This window comes from Staurois parvus, unplaced genomic scaffold (genome assembly GCF_062004578.1).
Source record: "Staurois parvus isolate SC_StPar_1 unplaced genomic scaffold, SC_StPar_1.0 ptg000708l, whole genome shotgun sequence".
In the NCBI taxonomy this organism is placed as follows: Eukaryota; Metazoa; Chordata; class Amphibia; order Anura; family Ranidae; genus Staurois; species Staurois parvus.
Window position 1 is genome coordinate 5,921,056 of NW_028318504.1, and position 20,822 is coordinate 5,941,877.

At 48.1% G+C, this 20,822-nt stretch overlaps 1 protein-coding gene across 2 annotated transcripts in view; it reads left to right on the top strand.

The window, feature by feature from the left end:
• The window catches only part of LOC149445821 (catenin alpha-2), an 845,912-nt gene that overhangs the window by 615,301 nt on the left and 209,789 nt on the right, over nt 1-20,822 (top strand). For both annotated transcript variants that reach the window (XM_089653358.1, XM_089653359.1), the window contains exon 8: nt 19,779-19,960. In XM_089653358.1, the coding sequence (XP_089509484.1) occupies nt 19,779-19,960 (182 nt within the window). The remainder of the gene's footprint in view (nt 1-19,778; nt 19,961-20,822) is intronic.

The window sequence follows — 20,822 nt, forward strand, 5'->3', positions numbered from 1 at the left end:
CGCTACGCAAGCAACCGAGCATGCTATGGGCCATTTGTGCCAAGGAATGCGAGGGACTCCCTGCCTCCATCTCCACAGCATACTGCCACGGTGCGTCTAGGTCCTCTGTCTCCTCTTCCTCCTCCTCTACCAGATGCTCCTGCTCCTCCACTCCTGTCCGCTGAGTGGAAAAACCACCCATTTCACTCAATAATTCCTGAGCACCAATGTCCTCCTCTACCTCCTCCTCTTCTTCCAGTCCTGCCCCCACAGGGGCCATGTGGCGTTGAGATCTGTGCGCCACGTCTACCGCACCCTGACCAGCCATTGTTAACAGCATTTGTTCCAGGACGTGCAACAGAGGAATGACGTCGTTCATCCCATAGTCCTGCCGACTCACGAATAGCGTGGCCTCCTCAAAGGGCCTGAGCAAGCGCAGGTGTCACGCATGAGCTGCCAATGGCTGACATCTAAGTTACACAGGGAGTACCTTTATCTGCTTTTAACATCAGGAAATCTGTGATGGCCTTTTGCTGTTCGTAAAGGCGGTCTAACATATGTAGGGTTGAATTCCACCTTGTTGCAACGTCACAGCATGAGGAGTCGGTATAGGGGCCCATGGCAGATTAGGGGCCTGGCAGCAGTTATGGGAGGCCCATAATCTGCCAGCACCCTATGACAAAAAATGGAACACACCAGCAGTGTGAGGAGACCTGAAAGTGGCACATGGCAGAGTGTGGCGATGGAGACAGCAGCAATGGGAGGCCGTACAGGGACCCATGAGAGACTCTGGACCTGGCAGCAGCATGAGGAGGCGGTATATAGGGGCCTACGGCAGATTAGGGGCCTGGCAGCAGCTATAGGAGGCCCGTAATCTGCCAGCACCCTATGTCAAAAAATTCAACACACCAGCAGTGTGTGAGGAGACCTGAAAGTGGCACATGGCAGAGTGTGGCGATGGAGACAGCAGCAATGGGAGGCCGTACAGGGACCCATGACAGACTCTGGACTTGGCAGCAGCATGAGGAGGCGGTATATAGGGGCTTATGGCAGATTAGGGGCCTGGCAGCAGCTATAGGAGGCCCGTAATCTGCCAGCACCCTATGTCAAAAAATTCAACACACCAGCAGTGTGAGGAGACCTGAAAGTGGCACATGGCAGAGTGTGGCGATGGAGACAGCAGCAATGGGAGGCCGTACAGGGACCCATGACAGACTCTGAACTTGGCAGCAGCATGAGGAGGCGGTATATAGGGGCCCATGGCAGATTAGGGGCCTGGCAGCAGCTATAGGAGGCCCGTAATCTGCCAGCACCCTATGTCAAAAAATTCAACACACCAGCAGTGTGAGGAGACCTGAAAGTGGCACATGGCAGAGTGTGGCGATGGAGACAGCAGCAATGGGAGGCCGTACAGGGACCCATGACAGACTCTGGACTTGGCAGCAGCATGAGGAGGCGGTATATAGGGGCCCATGGCAGATTAGGGGCCTGGCAGCAGCTATGGGAGGCCCGTAATCTGCCAGCACCCTATGTCAAAAAATTCTACACACCAGCAGTGTGTGAGGAGACCTGAAAGTGGCACATGGCAGAGTGTGGCGATGGAGACAGCAGCAATGGGAGGCCGTACAGGGACCCATGACAGACTCTGGACTTGGCAGCAGCATGAGGAGGCGGTATATAGGGGCCCATGGCAGATTAGGGGCCTGGCAGCAGCTATGGGAGGCCCGTAATCTGCCAGCACCCTATGTCAAAAAATTCAACACACCAGCAGTGTGTGAGGAGACCTGAAAGTGGCACATGGCAGAGTGTGGCGATGGAGAAAGCAGCAATGGGAGGCCGTACAGGGACCCATGAGAGACTCTGGACCTGGCAGCAGCATGAGGAGGCGGTATATAGGGGCCCATGGCAGATTAGGGGCCTGGCAGCAGCTATGTGAGGCCCGTAATCTGCCTGCACCCTATGTCAAAAAATTTAACACACCAGCAGTGTGAAGAGACCTGAAAGTGGCACATGGCAGAGTGTGGCGATGGAGACAGCAGCAATGGGAGGCCGTACAGGGACCATGACAGACTCTGGACTTGGCAGCAGCATGAGGAGGCGGTATATAGGGGCCCATGGCAGATTAGGGGCCTGGCAGCAGCTATGTGAGGCCCGTAATCTGCCTGCACCCTATGTCAAAAAATTTAACACACCAGCAGTGTGAAGAGACCTGAAAGTGGCACATGGCAGCAGAGTGTGGCGATGGAGACAGCAGCAATGGGAGGCCGTACAGGGACCCATGAGAGACTCTAGACTTGGCAGCAGCATGAGGAGGCGGTATATAGGGGCCCATGGCAGATTAGGGGCCTGGCAGCAGCTATGTGAGGCCCGTAATCTGCCTGCACCCTATGTCAAAAAATTAAACACACCAGCAGTGTGAAGAGACCTGAAAGTGGCACATGGCAGCAGAGTGTGGCGATGGAGACAGCAGCAATGGGAGGCCGTACAGGGACCCATGAGAGACTCTAGACTTGGCAGCAGCATGAGGAGGCGGTATATAGGGGCCCATGGCAGATTAGGGGCCTGGCAGCAGCTATGTGAGGCCCGTAATCTGCCTGCACCCTATGTCAAAAAATTTAACACACCAGCAGTGTGAAGAGACCTGAAAGTGGCACATGGCAGCAGAGTGTGGCGATGGAGACAGCAGCAATGGGAGGCCGTACAGGGACCATGACAGACTCTGGACTTGGCAGCAGCATGAGGAGGCGGTATATAGGGGCCCATGGCAGATTAGGGGCCTGGCAGCAGCTATGTGAGGCCCGTAATCTGCCTGCACCCTATGTCAAAAAATTAAACACACCAGCAGTGTGAAGAGACCTGAAAGTGGCACATGGCAGCAGAGTGTGGCGATGGAGACAGCAGCAATGGGAGGCCGTACAGGGACCCATGAGAGACTCTAGACTTGGCAGCAGCATGAGGAGGCGGTATATAGGGGCCCATGGCAGATTAGGGGCCTGGCAGCAGCTATGTGAGGCCCGTAATCTGCCTGCACCCTATGTCAAAAAATTAAACACACCAGCAGTGTGAAGAGACCTGAAAGTGGCACATGGCAGCAGAGTGTGGCGATGGAGACAGCAGCAATGGGAGGCCGTACAGGGACCATGACAGACTCTGGACTTGGCAGCAGCATGAGGAGGCGGTATATAGGGGCCCATGGCAGATTAGGGGCCTGGCAGCAGCTATGTGAGGCCCGTAATCTGCCTGCACCCTATGTCCAAAAATTTAACACACCAGCAGTGTGAAGAGACCTGAAAGTGGCACATGGCAGCAGAGTGTGGCGATGGAGACAGCAGCAATGGGAGGCCGTACAGGGACCCATGAGAGACTCTAGACTTGGCAGCAGCATGAGGAGGCGGTATATAGGGGCCCATGGCAGATTAGGGGCCTGGCAGCAGCTATGTGAGGCCCGTAATCTGCCTGCACCCTATGTCCAAAAATTTAACACACCAGCAGTGTGAAGAGACCTGAAAGTGGCACATGGCAGCAGAGTGTGGCGATGGAGACAGCAGCAATGGGAGGCCGTACAGGGACCCATGAGAGACTCTAGACTTGGCAGCAGCATGAGGAGGCGGTATATAGGGGCCCATGGCAGATTAGGGGCCTGGCAGCAGCTATGTGAGGCCCGTAATCTGCCTGCACCCTATGTCAAAAAATTTAACACACCAGCAGTGTGAAGAGACCTGAAAGTGGCACATGGCAGCAGAGTGTGGCGATGGAGACAGCAGCAATGGGAGGCCGTACAGGGACCCATGAGAGACTCTAGACTTGGCAGCAGCATGAGGAGGCGGTATATAGGGGCCCATGGCAGATTAGGGGCCTGGCAGCAGCTATGTGAGGCCCGTAATCTGCCTGCACCCTATGTCAAAAAATTTAACACACCAGCAGTGTGAAGAGACCTGAAAGTGGCACATGGCAGCAGAGTGTGGCGATGGAGACAGCAGCAATGGGAGGCCGTACAGGGACCATGACAGACTCTGGACTTGGCAGCAGCATGAGGAGGCGGTATATAGGGGCCCATGGCAGATTAGGGGCCTGGCAGCAGCTATGTGAGGCCCGTAATCTGCCTGCACCCTATGTCAAAAAATTAAACACACCAGCAGTGTGAAGAGACCTGAAAGTGGCACATGGCAGCAGAGTGTGGCGATGGAGACAGCAGCAATGGGAGGCCGTACAGGGACCCATGAGAGACTCTAGACTTGGCAGCAGCATGAGGAGGCGGTATATAGGGGCCCATGGCAGATTAGGGGCCTGGCAGCAGCTATGTGAGGCCCGTAATCTGCCTGCACCCTATGTCAAAAAATTAAACACACCAGCAGTGTGAAGAGACCTGAAAGTGGCACATGGCAGCAGAGTGTGGCGATGGAGACAGCAGCAATGGGAGGCCGTACAGGGACCATGACAGACTCTGGACTTGGCAGCAGCATGAGGAGGCGGTATATAGGGGCCCATGGCAGATTAGGGGCCTGGCAGCAGCTATGTGAGGCCCGTAATCTGCCTGCACCCTATGTCAAAAAATTAAACACACCAGCAGTGTGAAGAGACCTGAAAGTGGCACATGGCAGCAGAGTGTGGCGATGGAGACAGCAGCAATGGGAGGCCGTACAGGGACCCATGAGAGACTCTAGACTTGGCAGCAGCATGAGGAGGCGGTATATAGGGGCCCATGGCAGATTAGGGGCCTGGCAGCAGCTATGTGAGGCCCGTAATCTGCCTGCACCCTATGTCAAAAAATTAAACACACCAGCAGTGTGAAGAGACCTGAAAGTGGCACATGGCAGCAGAGTGTGGCGATGGAGACAGCAGCAATGGGAGGCCGTACAGGGACCATGACAGACTCTGGACTTGGCAGCAGCATGAGGAGGCGGTATATAGGGGCCCATGGCAGATTAGGGGCCTGGCAGCAGCTATGTGAGGCCCGTAATCTGCCTGCACCCTATGTCAAAAAATTTAACACACCAGCAGTGTGAAGAGACCTGAAAGTGGCACATGGCAGCAGAGTGTGGCGATGGAGACAGCAGCAATGGGAGGCCGTACAGGGACCATGACAGACTCTGGACTTGGCAGCAGCATGAGGAGGCGGTATATAGGGGCCCATGGCAGATTAGGGGCCTGGCAGCAGCTATGTGAGGCCCGTAATCTGCCTGCACCCTATGTCCAAAAATTTAACACACCAGCAGTGTGAAGAGACCTGAAAGTGGCACATGGCAGCAGAGTGTGGCGATGGAGACAGCAGCAATGGGAGGCCGTACAGGGACCCATGAGAGACTCTAGACTTGGCAGCAGCATGAGGAGGCGGTATATAGGGGCCCATGGCAGATTAGGGGCCTGGCAGCAGCTATGTGAGGCCCGTAATCTGCCTGCACCCTATGTCCAAAAATTTAACACACCAGCAGTGTGAAGAGACCTGAAAGTGGCACATGGCAGCAGAGTGTGGCGATGGAGACAGCAGCAATGGGAGGCCGTACAGGGACCCATGAGAGACTCTAGACTTGGCAGCAGCATGAGGAGGCGGTATATAGGGGCCCATGGCAGATTAGGGGCCTGGCAGCAGCTATGTGAGGCCCGTAATCTGCCTGCACCCTATGTCAAAAAATTTAACACACCAGCAGTGTGAAGAGACCTGAAAGTGGCACATGGCAGCAGAGTGTGGCGATGGAGACAGCAGCAATGGGAGGCCGTACAGGGACCCATGAGAGACTCTAGACTTGGCAGCAGCATGAGGAGGCGGTATATAGGGGCCCATGGCAGATTAGGGGCCTGGCAGCAGCTATGTGAGGCCCGTAATCTGCCTGCACCCTATGTCAAAAAATTTAACACACCAGCAGTGTGAAGAGACCTGAAAGTGGCACATGGCAGCAGAGTGTGGCGATGGAGACAGCAGCAATGGGAGGCCGTACAGGGACCATGACAGACTCTGGACTTGGCAGCAGCATGAGGAGGCGGTATATAGGGGCCCATGGCAGATTAGGGGCCTGGCAGCAGCTATGGGAGGCCCGTAATCTGCCAGCACCCTATGTCAAAAAATTTAACACACCAGCAGTGTGAAGAGACCTGAAAGTGGCACATGGCATGAGAGACTCTGGACCTGGCAGCAGCAGGAGGAGGCGGTATAGGGGCCCATGGCTGATTAGGGGCCTGGCAGCAGCTATGTGAGGCCCGTTATCTTGCAGCACCCTATGTCAAAAAATTTAACACACCAGCAGTGTGAAGAGACCTGAAAGTGGCACATGGCAGCAGAGTGTGGCGATGGAGACAGCAGCAATGGGAGGCCGTACAGGGACCCATGAGAGACTCTGGACCTGGCAGCAGCAGGAGGAGGTGGTATATAGGGGCCCATGGCAGATTAGGGGCCTGGCAGCAGCTATGTGAGGCCCGTAATCTGCCTGCACCCTATGTCAAAAAATTTAACACACCAGCAGTGTGAAGAGACCTGAAAGTGGCACATGGCAGCAGAGTGTGGCGATGGAGACAGCAGCAATGGGAGGCCGTACAGGGACCCATGAGAGACTCTGGACCTGGCAGCAGCAGGAGGAGGTGGTATATAGGGGCCCATGGCAGATTAGGGGCCTGGCAGCAGCTATGTGAGGCCCGTAATCTGCCTGCACCCTATGTCAAAAAATTTAACACACCAGCAGTGTGAAGAGACCTGAAAGTGGCACATGGCAGCAGAGTGTGGCGATGGAGACAGCAGCAATGGGAGGCCGTACAGGGACCCATGAGAGACTCTGGACCTGGCAGCAGCAGGAGGAGGTGGTATATAGGGGCCTATGGCAGATTAGGGGCCTGGCAGCAGCTATAGGAGGCCCGTAATCTGCCAGCACCCTATGTCAAAAAATTCAACACACCAGCAGTGTGAGGAGACCTGAAAGTGGCACATGTTTGAGGCATGATTCATGGCGGATTTAGTCAGTTGTGTCAGGAACTGGTGGTTTGAAATCCAGACTAATCCACGCCTGATTCATTTTCACAAACGTGAGTCTCTCCACACTTTGGGTGGACAGTCGTGTCCTCCGCGGAGTTACAATACCTCCTGCCGCACTAAACACGCGCTCCGATGCCACGCTACTGGCCGGGCATGACAGCCTTTCAAGGGCAAATTCAGCTAGTTGGGGCCAAAGGTCAAGTTTCGTTGCCCAGTAGTCAAGGGGATTGTCTACCTCGGTTGGCAGGGTGCTGTCCAAGTAGGCCCAAGCCTGTTGTTTGAGCTCCTGCTCCAGGTCCACCTGATGCTGCTGCTGCTGCTGCGGCTGGTTAGTAGTTTCCTCACTGCGCTGGTGAAGAAAGCTACTCATCATCGACTGCAGACTGAGGCAGCCGCTGCTGGTGGAGCTGCCACTGCTCCTACCACCCCACCCCTCCCCTGCTGCCATGCCAGCGGAACGCGAGCGCACAGGGCCCACAGTGTCTGAGGATGGACGATGGCGCACAAAGGCAGAGACCAACTGACTACATAGGTGGTTTTTATAGTACGTAATTTTGGCCTCCCTCTCAGCAGGTGTGAAAAAGGCCACCATTTTGGACCGGTAGCGAGGGTCCAACAAGGTGGACAGCCAAAAGTCATCCCTCTGTCTGATGGTTATTATTCGGCTGTCGCTACGCAAGCAACCGAGCATGCTATGGGCCATTTGTGCCAAGGAATGCGAGGGACTCCCTGCCTCCATCTCCACAGCATACTGCCACGGTGCGTCTGGGTCCTCTGTCTCCTCCTCCTCCTCCTCTACCAGATGCTCCTGCTCCTCCACTCCTGTCCGCTGAGTGGAAAAACCACCCATTTCACTCAATAATTCCTGAGCACAAATGTCCTCCTCTACCTCCTCCTCTTCTTCCTGTCCTGCCCCCACAGGGGTCATGTGGCGTTGAGATCTGTGCGCCACGTCTACCGCACCCTGACCAGCCATTGTTAACAGCATTTGTTCCAGGACGTGCAACAGAGGAATGACGTCGTTCATCCCATAGTCCTGCCGACTCACGAATAGCGTGGCCTCCTCAAAGGGCCTGAGCAAGCGGCAGGTGTCACGCATGAGCTGCCAATGGCTGACATCTAAGTTACACAGGGGAGTACCTTTATCCGCTTGTAACATCAGGAAATCGGTGATGGCCTTTCGCTGCTCGTAAAGGCGGTCTAACATGTGTAGGGTTGAATTCCACCTTGTTGCAACGTCGCAGATCAGGCGATGCTGTGGAATTCCGTTCTGCCGCTGCAGCTCAATGAGGGTGTTCTTTGCGGTGTAGGAATGGCTGAAATGCATGCACAGTTTACGTGACATTTTAAGGATGTCTTGCAGTGGGATGGTGGATTTTAGGAACCGCTTGACAACCAGATTGAACACGTGAGCCATGCATGGCGCATGGCACAACCTTCCTTGACGCAGAGCAGACACCATGTTCTTTCCGTTGTCAGTCAACATGGTTCCGATTTTTAGTTTGCGCGGAGACAGCCATCTGTCGATTTCTCTGTTCATTACACTCAGCAGTTCCTCCCCTGTGTGACTACGTTCGCCAAGGCATACCAGGTGCAGCACAGCGTGACACCGTTGCGCCCTGCACATGTGATATGCCGGTCGGGTAATGGGACTTGGCACGGGGGTGGCGGCTGAGGACACGGCGGAAAAAGAGGTGGTAGAGGCGGACATGCTTGCTGGACCAAGGACGTGCAAACGTGGAGGCAAAAGCGTCGTGACCTGTCCAAGTTGCTGGTGCGGCTGTGCCGGCACCACGTTCACCCAGTGGGCCGTAAATGACATGTACTGTCCCTGACCGTAGTTACAGCTCCACACGTCGGCGCTGCCGTGCACTTTGGCAGAGACCGACATGCTCAAAGACTGGCCCACCATCTCTTCTACATGTGAATGCAGGGCTGGCACTGCCTTTTGGGCAAAGAAATGACGGCTTGGCACTCTCCACCGCGGCGCGGCACAAGCCATCATTTCTCGGAAAGGTGCTGAGTCCACCAGTTGGAAAGGGAGGGACTGCAGCACCAGCAACTTGGACAGGAGGACGTTCAGCTTTTGCACCGTCGGGTGCGTGCTCGCAAACTGTTGTCTCTTGGATACGGATTCCAAGAAAGACTGTTGACGGAATCCGAGAAGAGGAGTAGCAGGAGAAGGAGCATCTGAACGAGCGGAAGATGCCAATGAGCGACAACTCCCCTCAGCAGAGGTGTTGGAGCCTTGACTGGCTGATAGAGGGCGATTGACGACGTCGGGTGACGGAGCAAGTAACGGAGCGGGTGATGGAGCGGGGGCTGGGGCAGGCAGAACCGCCGTATGTTTATCACGGTTTTCCCAGGCCACCGAATGGTGACGCTGCATATGCTGACGCAACGCTGTAGTCCCAACATGGGCCCCCTGGCCACGCTTGCATTTCTGGCCACATAGTCGACATACGGCTACGTTTACTTCCTCGGGCGGCTTGAGGAAAAATTGCCACACCACCGAGTAGGAAACTTTGCCCCCGCTACTCTTCACTGGCTGACTGCTACTTCCTCCGTGCGCACCGGCACCACTACTGGCCGTGGTGGTAGGCTGCAGTGGAGCTGGTGCTCTACTCCGTGGACGTTTGGCTCCACTGACACTGATGCGACCCTGCTGCTGTCTCCTGGGCAACCCACCGACTGTTTTGCTCGCTGCCAAGCTGCCACCCTCTTCTCCTGATGATGCGGAAGAAATTGCCTGATGACGACGAGGCTGCCAAGTGCGATCAACCTCCTCATCATCAAGTAGGGTCTCCGCCTCACTACTAGCCCCCTCGGCTGCGTCTGGGTCAGGAGACAGACCTGTCTCTAGACCGGCTACCGAGCCACTCTCCTCGCCAGTACTTGTTCGCTTGGCTGCTGAAAAGGCCGATGTCTCCCCCCGTTCCTGACCGCCCTCTGTTAGCTCTTCCTCACTGTACAGTGGGGCTGAGCCCACAGCATGCGATACTTCGCTTGGTGAGGGAACAGCAAAGGACAGGGGCAGGTAGAGGACACGTGATTTCAGTGGGCTTGGTCCCGGGCCATGCCAACTAACGGTTGTGTCTGACGTACCCACCGACCGTTGGCTGTAGGTGTCAGAGGTGACCTGGGAAGAGGAAGACGACCGAGCCAACCAATCAATGACGGCAGGGTTGTCGGTGGAGACACGACCGCTGGATGACACCGGGAGCACTGGCCTCTGGCTGCGAATACTGCTGCCTCGACCCCTTCCTCTGCTGCCACGTCTGCTCGCTCCTAAAACATTGCCTCCTCTGCCACTCCTCTGCATGTTGTCTGACATACTATTTAATTCAACGATTAGGTGTCCCTGAGTAACAATTCTCTGGCACTCAGTAACAATTCTGTCTGTCCCTGAGTATGAATTCTGTGGCCCTGAGTAACAATTCTGTGTCTGTGCGAGTAACAATTCTGTGTCTGTGCGAGTAACAATTCTGTGTCTGTGCAAGTAACAATTTTGTGTCTGTGCGAGTAACAATTCTCTGGCACTCAGTAACAATTCTGTCTGTCCCTGAGTAACAATTCTCTGGCACTCAGTAACAATTCTGTCTGTCCCTGAGTAACAATTCTCTGGCACTCAGTAACAATTCTGTCTGTCCCTGAGTAACAATTCTCTGGCACTCAGTAACAATTCTGTCTGTCCTTGAGTATGAATTCTGTGGCCCTGAGTAACAATTCTGTGTCTGCGCGAGTAACAATTCTGTGTCTGTGCAAGTAACAATTTTGTGTCTGTGCGAGTAACAATTCTCTGGCACTCAGTAACAATTCTGTCTGTCCCTGAGTATGAATTCTGTGGCCCTGAGTAACAATTCTGTGTCTGTGCGAGTAACAATTCTGTGTCTGTGCGAGTAACAATTCTGTGTCTGTGCAAGTAACAATTTTGTGTCTGTGCGAGTAACAATTCTCTGGCACTCAGTAACAATTCTGTCTGTCCCTGAGTAACAATTCTCTGGCACTCAGTAACAATTCTGTCTGTCCCTGAGTAACAATTCTCTGGCACTCAGTAACAATTCTGTCTGTCCCTGAGTAACAATTCTCTGGCACTCAGTAACAATTCTGTCTGTCCCTGAGTAACAATTCTCTGGCACTCAGTAACAATTCTGTCTGTCCCTGAGTATGAATTCTGTGGCCCTGAGTAACAATTCTGTGTCTGTGCGAGTAACAATTCTGTGTCTGTGCAAGTAACAATTTTGTGTCTGTGCGAGTAACAATTCTCTGGCACTCAGTAACAATTCTGTCTGTCCCTGAGTAACAATTCTCTGGCACTCAGTAACAATTCTGTCTGTCCCTGAGTAACAATTCTCTGGCACTCAGTAACAATTCTGTCTGTCCCTGAGTATGAATTCTGTGGCCCTGAGTAACAATTCTGTCTCTGTGCGAGTAACAATTCTGTGTCTGTGCAAGTAACAATTTTGTGTCTGTGAGAGTAACAATTCTCTGGCACTCAGTAACAATTCTGTCTGTCCCTGAGTAAGAATTCTCTGGCACTCAGTAACAATTCTGTCTGTCCCTGAGTAACAATTCTCTGGCACTCAGTAACAATTCTGTCTGTCCCTGAGTAACAATTCTGTCTGTCCCTGAGTATGAATTCTGTGGCCCTGAGTAAGAATTCTCTGGCACTCAGTAACAATTCTGTCTGTCCCTGAGTATGAATTCTGTGGCCCTGAGTAACAATTGTGTGTCTGTGCAAGTAACAATTCTGTGTCTGTGCAAGTAACAATTTTGTGTCTGTGAGAGTAACAATTCTCTGGCACTCAGTAACAATTCTGTCTGTCCCTGAGTAACAATTCTCTGGCACTCAGTAACAATTCTGTCTGTCCCTGAGTATGAATTCTGTGGCCCTGAGTAACAATTCTGTCTCTGTGCGAGTAACAATTCTGTGTCTGTGCAAGTAACAATTTTGTGTCTGTGAGAGTAACAATTCTCTGGCACTCAGTAACAATTCTGTCTGTCCCTGAGTAAGAATTCTCTGGCACTCAGTAACAATTCTGTCTGTCCCTGAGTAACAATTCTCTGGCACTCAGTAACAATTCTGTCTGTCCCTGAGTATGAATTCTGTGGCCCTGAGTAACAATTCTGTGTCTGTGCGAGTAACAATTCTGTGTCTGTGCAAGTAACAATTTTGTGTCTGTGCGAGTAACAATTCTCTGGCACTCAGTAACAATTCTGTCTGTCCCTGAGTAACAATTCTCTGGCACTCAGTAACAATTCTGTCTGTCCCTGAGTATGAATTCTGTGGCCCTGAGTAACAATTCTGTGTCTGTGCGAGTAACAATTCTGTGTCTGTGCAAGTAACAATTTTGTGTCTGTGCGAGTAACAATTCTCTGGCACTCAGTAACAATTCTGTCTGTCCCTGAGTAACAATTCTCTGGCACTCAGTAACAATTCTGTCTGTCCCTGAGTAACAATTCTCTGGCACTCAGTAACAATTCTGTCTGTCCCTGAGTAACAATTCTCTGGCACTCAGTAACAATTCTGTCTGTCCCTGAGTAACAATTCTCTGGCGCTCAGTAACAATTCTGTCTGTCCCTGAGTATGAATTCTGTGGCCCTGAGTAACAATTCTGTGTCTGTGCGAGTAACAATTCTGTGTCTGTGCAAGTAACAATTTTGTGTCTGTGCGAGTAACAATTCTCTGGCACTCAGTAACAATTCTGTCTGTCCCTGAGTAACAATTCTCTGGCACTCAGTAACAATTCTGTCTGTCCCTGAGTAACAATTCTCTGGCACTCAGTAACAATTCTGTCTGTCCCTGAGTATGAATTCTGTGGCCCTGAGTAACAATTCTGTGTCTGCGCGAGTAACAATTCTGTGTCTGTGCAAGTAACAATTTTGTGTCTGTGCGAGTAACAATTCTCTGGCACTCAGTAACAATTCTGTCTGTCCCTGAGTAACAATTCTCTGGCACTCAGTAACAATTCTGTCTGTCCCTGAGTAACAATTCTCTGGCACTCAGTAACAATTCTGTCTGTCCCTGAGTAACAATTCTCTGGCACTCAGTAACAATTCTGTCTGTCCCTGAGTAACAATTCTCTGGCACTCAGTAACAATTCTGTCTGTCCCTGAGTAACAATTCTCTGGCACTCAGTAACAATTCTGTCTGTCCCTGAGTAACAATTCTCTGGCACTCAGTAACAATTCTGTCTGTCCCTGAGTAACAATTCTGTCTGTCCCTGAGAATGAATTCTGTGGCCCTGAGTAAGAATTCTCTGGCACTCAGTAACAATTCTGTCTGTCCCTGAGTAACAATTCTCTGGCACTCAGTAACAATTCTGTCTGTCCCTGAGTAAAAATTCTGTGGCCCTAATAACGTTTCTGTGGCCCTAAGTAACAATTCTCTGGCACTGAGTAACAATTCTGTCTGTCCCTGAGTATGAATTCTGTGGCCCTAACTAGCGTTTCTTTGTCCCTAAATAACGATTCTGTGGCCCTCATTAACAAGTCTGTGTCCCTGAGTAATGGTTCTCTGTCCCTAAGTAACTTCTCTCTGTCCCCAATTCTCGTTTCTGTGGCCCTAACTCTGTCCCTGTCCCTAGTACAGAGCGGTCTGCCTCTGTTCAATGACTGCAGGCAAATGAAGATTTCCAAAATGGCCGCTATATATACCTCGACCATTACACAGTGCTGGCTGGCTGGCTGCTGATTGGCTGATGCGATCACATGTCGTTGAGGAATGCATTATGGGGCAGCGCGCCTTGTCTGCGCGCCTTCCCCGACATCCCCGCTCCGTCGCCGCACATGTCAGCCGCCATTTTCGGAAAAATTTCGATTCGCGCGTCCGAATTAGGCTGTTTTTCGGATTCGGCACGAATCGAAATTTTTCCGATATTCGACTCGAATTCCACTTCGGATACTTCGATTCGCTCATCTCTAATTACAATATTGTATGCATTTCAATTTCTTTGTTAAGCCCTCCTGGGACTAAGGTGCCTAAGGTATAAATCCAATATGTTTCACACTGACAGAGGCGCTTGAAATGTTCTGCCACAGAGGGTAATGTGGGAATGTGTTCCAGGACCCACACGGAGAGCCCCGTGGTGGATTTATCATGGTGTTCTGAGTAATGTCTGGGGACACTGTGTTTATCAGGTCCTGCTTTTATGAGGAGTCTATGCTCACCAAAACATTTGCGTAACGTTCTGATGGTCCTCCCTACATAGAATAATCTACAAGGGCATGTCGGACAATAAATCATATATTCAGTAGAACAATTGTAAAATTCTTTGATGGAATAAGTTTTCCCTTTGATGGTGTCTTCTCCTTGTCTTTCCTGTCTATGAAGACATAAAACCATGACTGATAGATTAGGAGACTCCTAGTCTATACCGTCCATGATGACTTAACACCATCATTGATAGACCAGGAGACTTCTGGTCTTTACTGTCCACAATGAAATAACACCAAGATTGACAGATCAGGAGACTCCAAGTCTGTCACATCTATTATGACATAATACCATTATTGACAGGTCAGGAGATTCCTGGTCTGCCCCATCCGGAATGAAATAATGTCATAATTGCTAGGTCCAGAGCAGACTGACAAGTCCCCGGGCAATAGGGGATCATGTGGCCCCTGTGTCCTTGCCCACACCTAAAAAAAGCCTATGAAAGGTACCAGGGGCATTTCATGGGGCCCCCTACTGACCCTGGGCCCTCGGGCAGTTCCCGAGTTCTCGAATGGTCACTCCGCCCCTGGTCCAGAGTATCCTGGTCTCCCCCACCCACGATGACATAACACCATAATTTACAGGCCAGAAAACTCCAGGTCTGTCCCATCCAAGATGACATAACACCATGATTGATAGGCCAGAAGACTCCTGGTCTGTCATGTCAATTCATGTCTGCTGGAATTCCATACACATTTCCACCAATTGAAGGAAATACTTCCAGATGTGTTGTGGGTATTGTGATTTGATACAGCAGTGACAAACAGGAAAAGGAAGTGATAGCATTTCATCATTCCTTCTTCACAGTGGTGAGCATAGATGCAAGCTGAAGTTGACAAAAAAAGTGTATGTTTTAATGAGGAAAGCAATTAACGTAAGGGGGAAATTTTGCATCTATCCTCCTTTTTTTTTATTTTTAAAGCATTCTGTATTTTTTTGTTTAAGCACATACGAAAAGGAATGTATGTAAAATAAAACTTTGCTGTTTGACTTTTCACAAAGCACAATTTTAGTAAAATCTGTGTCACAAAGATTTTCCCTCACTTCCTATAGCTGTAGTATAGAAAATGTGGGAATATGAGAACACAACAGCAATTAAAAGATTTTTTTAAGTATAGTAGGGAAGGGTACTTATTGTTCTTAGTTTTTTCACTAAGGGATTTTCTCTGACTTCCTATACTGGTGACACTCTATTTGTCAAGGTGTCACTTAGGAAGTCAGAGGAAATCTTTCCCATGGGGACAATGACAAAATAATAATATGTAGGAGAATCTAACCCTTCCTTCAGTCTATTTGAATGGGAAAAAGCAACGTTGGTTTTTAATATTCTGGCTGTTCAACATCTTAGGCGCAATGCTCCATGCCATGAGAATGTTTATTAATATTCAAGGTGAGAACTAGGAATGGACCTGTGTGCATTCCTTGTTCTGTTCTGAGACCCCGCTGACAAGTGACAGCTCCAGGTCTTCCCCCGTGATCAGGATTCAATCAGCATGTTTCCCAACCATATGATCACACAGTGAGAAAAATTGTGACAGCTGTAACCAGCATGCTTCAGCTGTCAAAGGGCAATATGTTGTTAAAAAAATAACTAAAATGAGTCACAAAAAATATATTTTATATATATATATATATTCATCATATCATATTTTATTTTAACATCTTTTTTGACACTTTGTCAGCCTATATTAAAAACCTGGGCAGGGTACCAAATAAATGTCTGAAATGTAATCAAAATCATGTAATATTTATTTGGGTCTTAAGGGACTACCTATAAAAAATTTGCATAACTAATTTCTAGAGAAATTGCATGTACAGTGTGTTCAGGATCAAAGTGCGGAACAAAGACCTTCGTTCCGAACCTTCGTCGCTGAATGCATAGGGAGTTGTGCCACTCAGTACAATTAAATAAATAACCTCCTTAACTCAACTCCCACCAAAAAGTCACACTTTCTCCCTAGAAAGTACAATATAATAAATATACCTTTTTGTAATTTACCCAGTGAATTCCCAAAAATAGATAAATAAATAAATAAATAAACAGAAATTAAACCACAAAGTGTCCAATTCAATTGCAGTCTCAAATGTGTCCAATAAAGTCCAAAGTCCAAATTTCAAACTTCAATCCAGTAGGAAGGATTATAATCCTAATTATTCCACAAAAACCTCAAAAAAAGGAAATAAACTATAGTGCATTAACTTTAAACATATAAATATACACTCCAATCCGTGCAAATCACAAACCACTCTTAAATGTGCAAAAACACACAAAAAAACAAAAACCTATATTAAAAACTTGGGCAGGGTACCAAATAAAAGTCTTAAATGTAATTAAAATCATGTAATATTTATTTGGGTCTTAAGGGACTACCTATAAAAAATTAGCATAACTAATTTCTAGAGAAATTGCATGTACAGTGTGTTCAGGGACAAAGACCTTCGTTCCGAACCTTCGTCACTGGATGCACAGGGAGTTGTGCCACTCAGTACAATGTTTAGCCTCAGCCTTTCATAGACTTTGATAGGGTTGGACATTGCAACTGTCCCTCCCGGACGAGGTTAAACACCGGGAGGGTTGCTCCACAGCTGGATGGCCCCATGTCCAATGGGCAATATGGATTTTTCACACAATGTACTGTATATAGTATATGTTCAAATGATTAAAAATTTAATGTTCATAAAGTATTTTCTTCTCTGAAGGAATGATCTTAGGCTTTGCTTTGGACTAGCTATTCTCAACCAGGTTTCCTGCAGGGGTGGCTAGGGGTTCCTTGAGATGTGTCTACCTGACCTCCCATCTGATGGGACCTGCATAGTTCAAGGTCCAATTTTATTTGGCAGAGCCAGCAGCATGAACACAAAGTTCTCATTCTGGCCCCCCTGTAAGAGGGGCACTCTTTGCATTTACCACCACCAATGCCAGGGGCATTTTCCCAATGACCTCCAAAGGACTAATCTTACCAAGGGTTCCCTGCAACCTGGAAATTATTTCAAGGGCTCCCCTAGGGTAAAGAAGATTGAGAAAGGCTTATTTTTTCTTAAGACTGAATGTTGTTCTGGAGTTAGGAAATATTACATTCGAAAGAGAACATCAAAATTAGAAAATACCATTTTGCACATATTAAACACATTTCCAATTTTTATTTTTTAGCTAGACCCCTTAGGGTTGTTTTTGGTTATACTGATGCTGCTGAATTTGGTCTTGGCATTTAAACATCAATGAACTCTTGTCATTCCTAGATTGTAGGCTCAAACGAGCAGGGCCCTCTGTTTCCTCTTGTATCAATTGTATTCTAATTGTAATGTCTACCTTCATTTTGTAAAGTGCTGAGCAAACTGTTGGCGCTATATAAATCCTGTATAATAATAATGAAGGGTTTAAGTAATGACTAACTAAACAGCAAAATGTTGAAGGGACTAGTACAAAGTAATATACAGTATAATAGTCTTGCCAGACGAGTAAAAGCAAAACAATATAGCTCAATTACCCTTTTTTCCAAGATTTCTAGGTGTAATTAGAGAAATGCACTCCTTTCAATAGCCAGATACAATAGATAAAAACTGAAAACTTTACTATGTCTCTCAATTTTAATTAGATGTCAGGAGAATTAAACTTATTGCAGTGGGTTTGAAAAGTTGCAAGTACATAAAGTAGATCTAATCACATGGCTATGTACAAACACCTGATACATGTTAGGAAATTAAATCATATCTAAACCCAAAAGCAAAAATTTAATCTAATGCAGTGTACCAATTTTAGATGTGATGGCTGTATATTTTTTTTTTTTCAAGGCTCTTTTCTGTAATTTTCACCTGGTGATCCAGCCAGTTAGTCCTTTATATTTCAGCTTTTTTTAACAGATCATGCTGTTCAGTAAAATTGGCAGTTAAAGTGTTGAGACAAACCATTTAACAATGACAGGGGTGTTTACAATGATCAGCTTTTCATCAATTATATAAAACCTTTATCCCAAATGAAAAAAAAACTGTTGCTATAACTGCTTAAAACATGTTAGCTAAAGTTCAGCTTTAGGATTTTACTCCCTTATGCAAAGTCCATCTACTAGTCCATCTAACACTACCCTCTTCAGGCAGTTCTGTCCAAGTGTGGCTACATTACTCCTCCATAGATAGAGAAGCCAAACTAACACAGTATGTTGCTAGCTAGATCGCAGAGTGAAAAACAAAGGATAAAAAGCCTAAAAACACAAAACTAAAGCAACCATCATATCTAAGACTTGGTAACCTGCCATATATTATTTTTTTTTGTTTATAGGTTTAGGTATGCTTTAATGAATGTGTTTCACATTAATATCTATCACCATGTATGCTGAGGACTAACCTTACAGATAGGTCTTATGAAACACTACATGTTATGCTGGAGATGTGAGTTTACATGTGCTGTGTGATAGAATTAAACACAGGCAGTTGGATGATGTTACTGCATACTTTAGCCATAGGCCCTAGGCCTCATTTACAGTTGCAAGAAAAAGTATGTGAACCCCTTGGGATTACGTGGCATTTTGCATGAATTGGACATAAAATGTGCTCTGAACGTCATCTAAGTCACAACAATAGAAGAACACAGTCTGCTGAACATAATACTACACAAACATTAGATGTTGCCATGGTTTAATTGCACATAACATTCATAGTGCAGGGAGGAAAAAGTATGCGAACCTTTGGACTTAATAACTGGTTGACCCTCCTTTGGCAGCAATAACCTCAACCAAACGTTTCCTGTAGTTGCAGATCAGACCTGCACAACGATCTGGAGTCATTTTGGACCACTCCTCTTCACAAAACTGTTTCAGTGTAGCAATATTCTTGGGATGTCTGGTGTGAATCGCTCTCTGAAGGTCATGCCACAGCATTTCAATCGGGTTGAGGTCAGGACTCTGACTGGGCCAAATACAGTGTGTGTATATATATACACACACTGTATGTGTGTGAGTACCTATGTCCCAGAGATTGATATATTGTATATTAAAGTGGTTGTAATGACTAAAGGTTTTATACCTGTGCATTATCTACATTAAAGGTAAGAATGGTTTCATAGTTAGCTCCCTCGCCCCTCCAGACCCCCTAGGTATTTACGTGAGCCCAATGTCAATCTAGTACTGTGCCAGAGAGCAGCAGCTCTGTTCTTTATCTTTCTTTGCATAGGACTCACAGCACAGGTGAGAGCAGTGGGAGCTATTGGCTCCTGCTGCTGTCAATCAAATCCTGTAATGAGGGAATGGGGCTGAGCCGCACTTCAGGTTAATAGATGCATGCAGCCCGGCTCAGGATCAAGCCTACATGTGTGCCACCAGCTTCCTATGGTGGCACATGAAAAAAAAGGAGGAGCCTAGAGCGCAGGTGGGGGACCCCAGAAGAGTACCATTACACAGAGCAGATAAGTCTAACGAGTTTGTTATAAAAAAAAACAAACAAAAAAAGAAAGAAAAGAGCAAAAAAGAACCGTTACAATCACTTTAAGGATCTATTCAAATTGTCCCAGGATGCATGGATTATATAGTGAATTGCTGTAATTTTCAACTGGAAATCATATTTGCAGCTGAGTAATGTGTGCTTAATATTTTACAAGCTAATGATGACCTTCATTGTTCAATCAAACAGGCAATCATGGCCCAACTCCCACAAGAAGAGAAAGCCAAAATTGCAGAGCAGGTGGAAATATTTCACCAAGAGAAGAGCAAGCTGGACGCTGAAGTAGCCAAGTGGGATGACAGCGGCAATGACATCATCGTATTGGCCAAACAGATGTGTATGATCATGATGGAGATGACAGATTTCACCAGGTAGGAACCACCCAGCACACAGAAAATTAAATACAACATCATCAGCATGAAGGGCTGTAATTCATCAGGATACTGTGATAAACCAATGTCTCTATATGCACCACAAAATACACTGTTAGTACTTTTACCCCTACTACCACCACCACCACCACTTCCTCAGCCTCTACTTATACTACCACCACCTATACCACTACTAGCTCTACCACTAGCACCACTTCTACACTCTTTGTTTCTACTACTACTACTACCTATACCACTAATAGTACCATCACTAACAGTACTTCCACAACCACTGCTTCCACTACCACTACCACTACCTTCACCTACACTACTAATAGTACCACCACTAGCACCACTTCTACAACCTTCATTTCTACTACTACCACCTGTACCACTAATATTACCACCACAAACAGTACTTTCACAACCACCGCATCTACTACCACTACCTTCACCTACACTACTAATAGTACCACCACTAGCATCACTTCTACAACCTTCATTTCTACTACTACTACCTATACCACTAATAGTACCACCACTAACAGTACTTCTGCAACCACCGCTTCAACTACCACTACCTTCACCTACACTACTAATAGTACCACCACTAGCATCACTTCTACAACCTTCATTTCTACTATGGCTGCCACCACTTATACTACTACCAGTACCTTCAATAACACCACTTATACAATGAGGGTTGATGTGCAGGTGTGGAGTGGTTGGAGAAAAAGACTGATGGTCAGTAGGTCAGCTGTGGTGGTAAGAGTTGGGGAAAGGGAAGGGGGGGAGTGTAGTGGTGTGAAGGCATGGTAGTCTTGGTGTTTCAGACATTTTGCTGAGAAGGGAGGGACTGCTG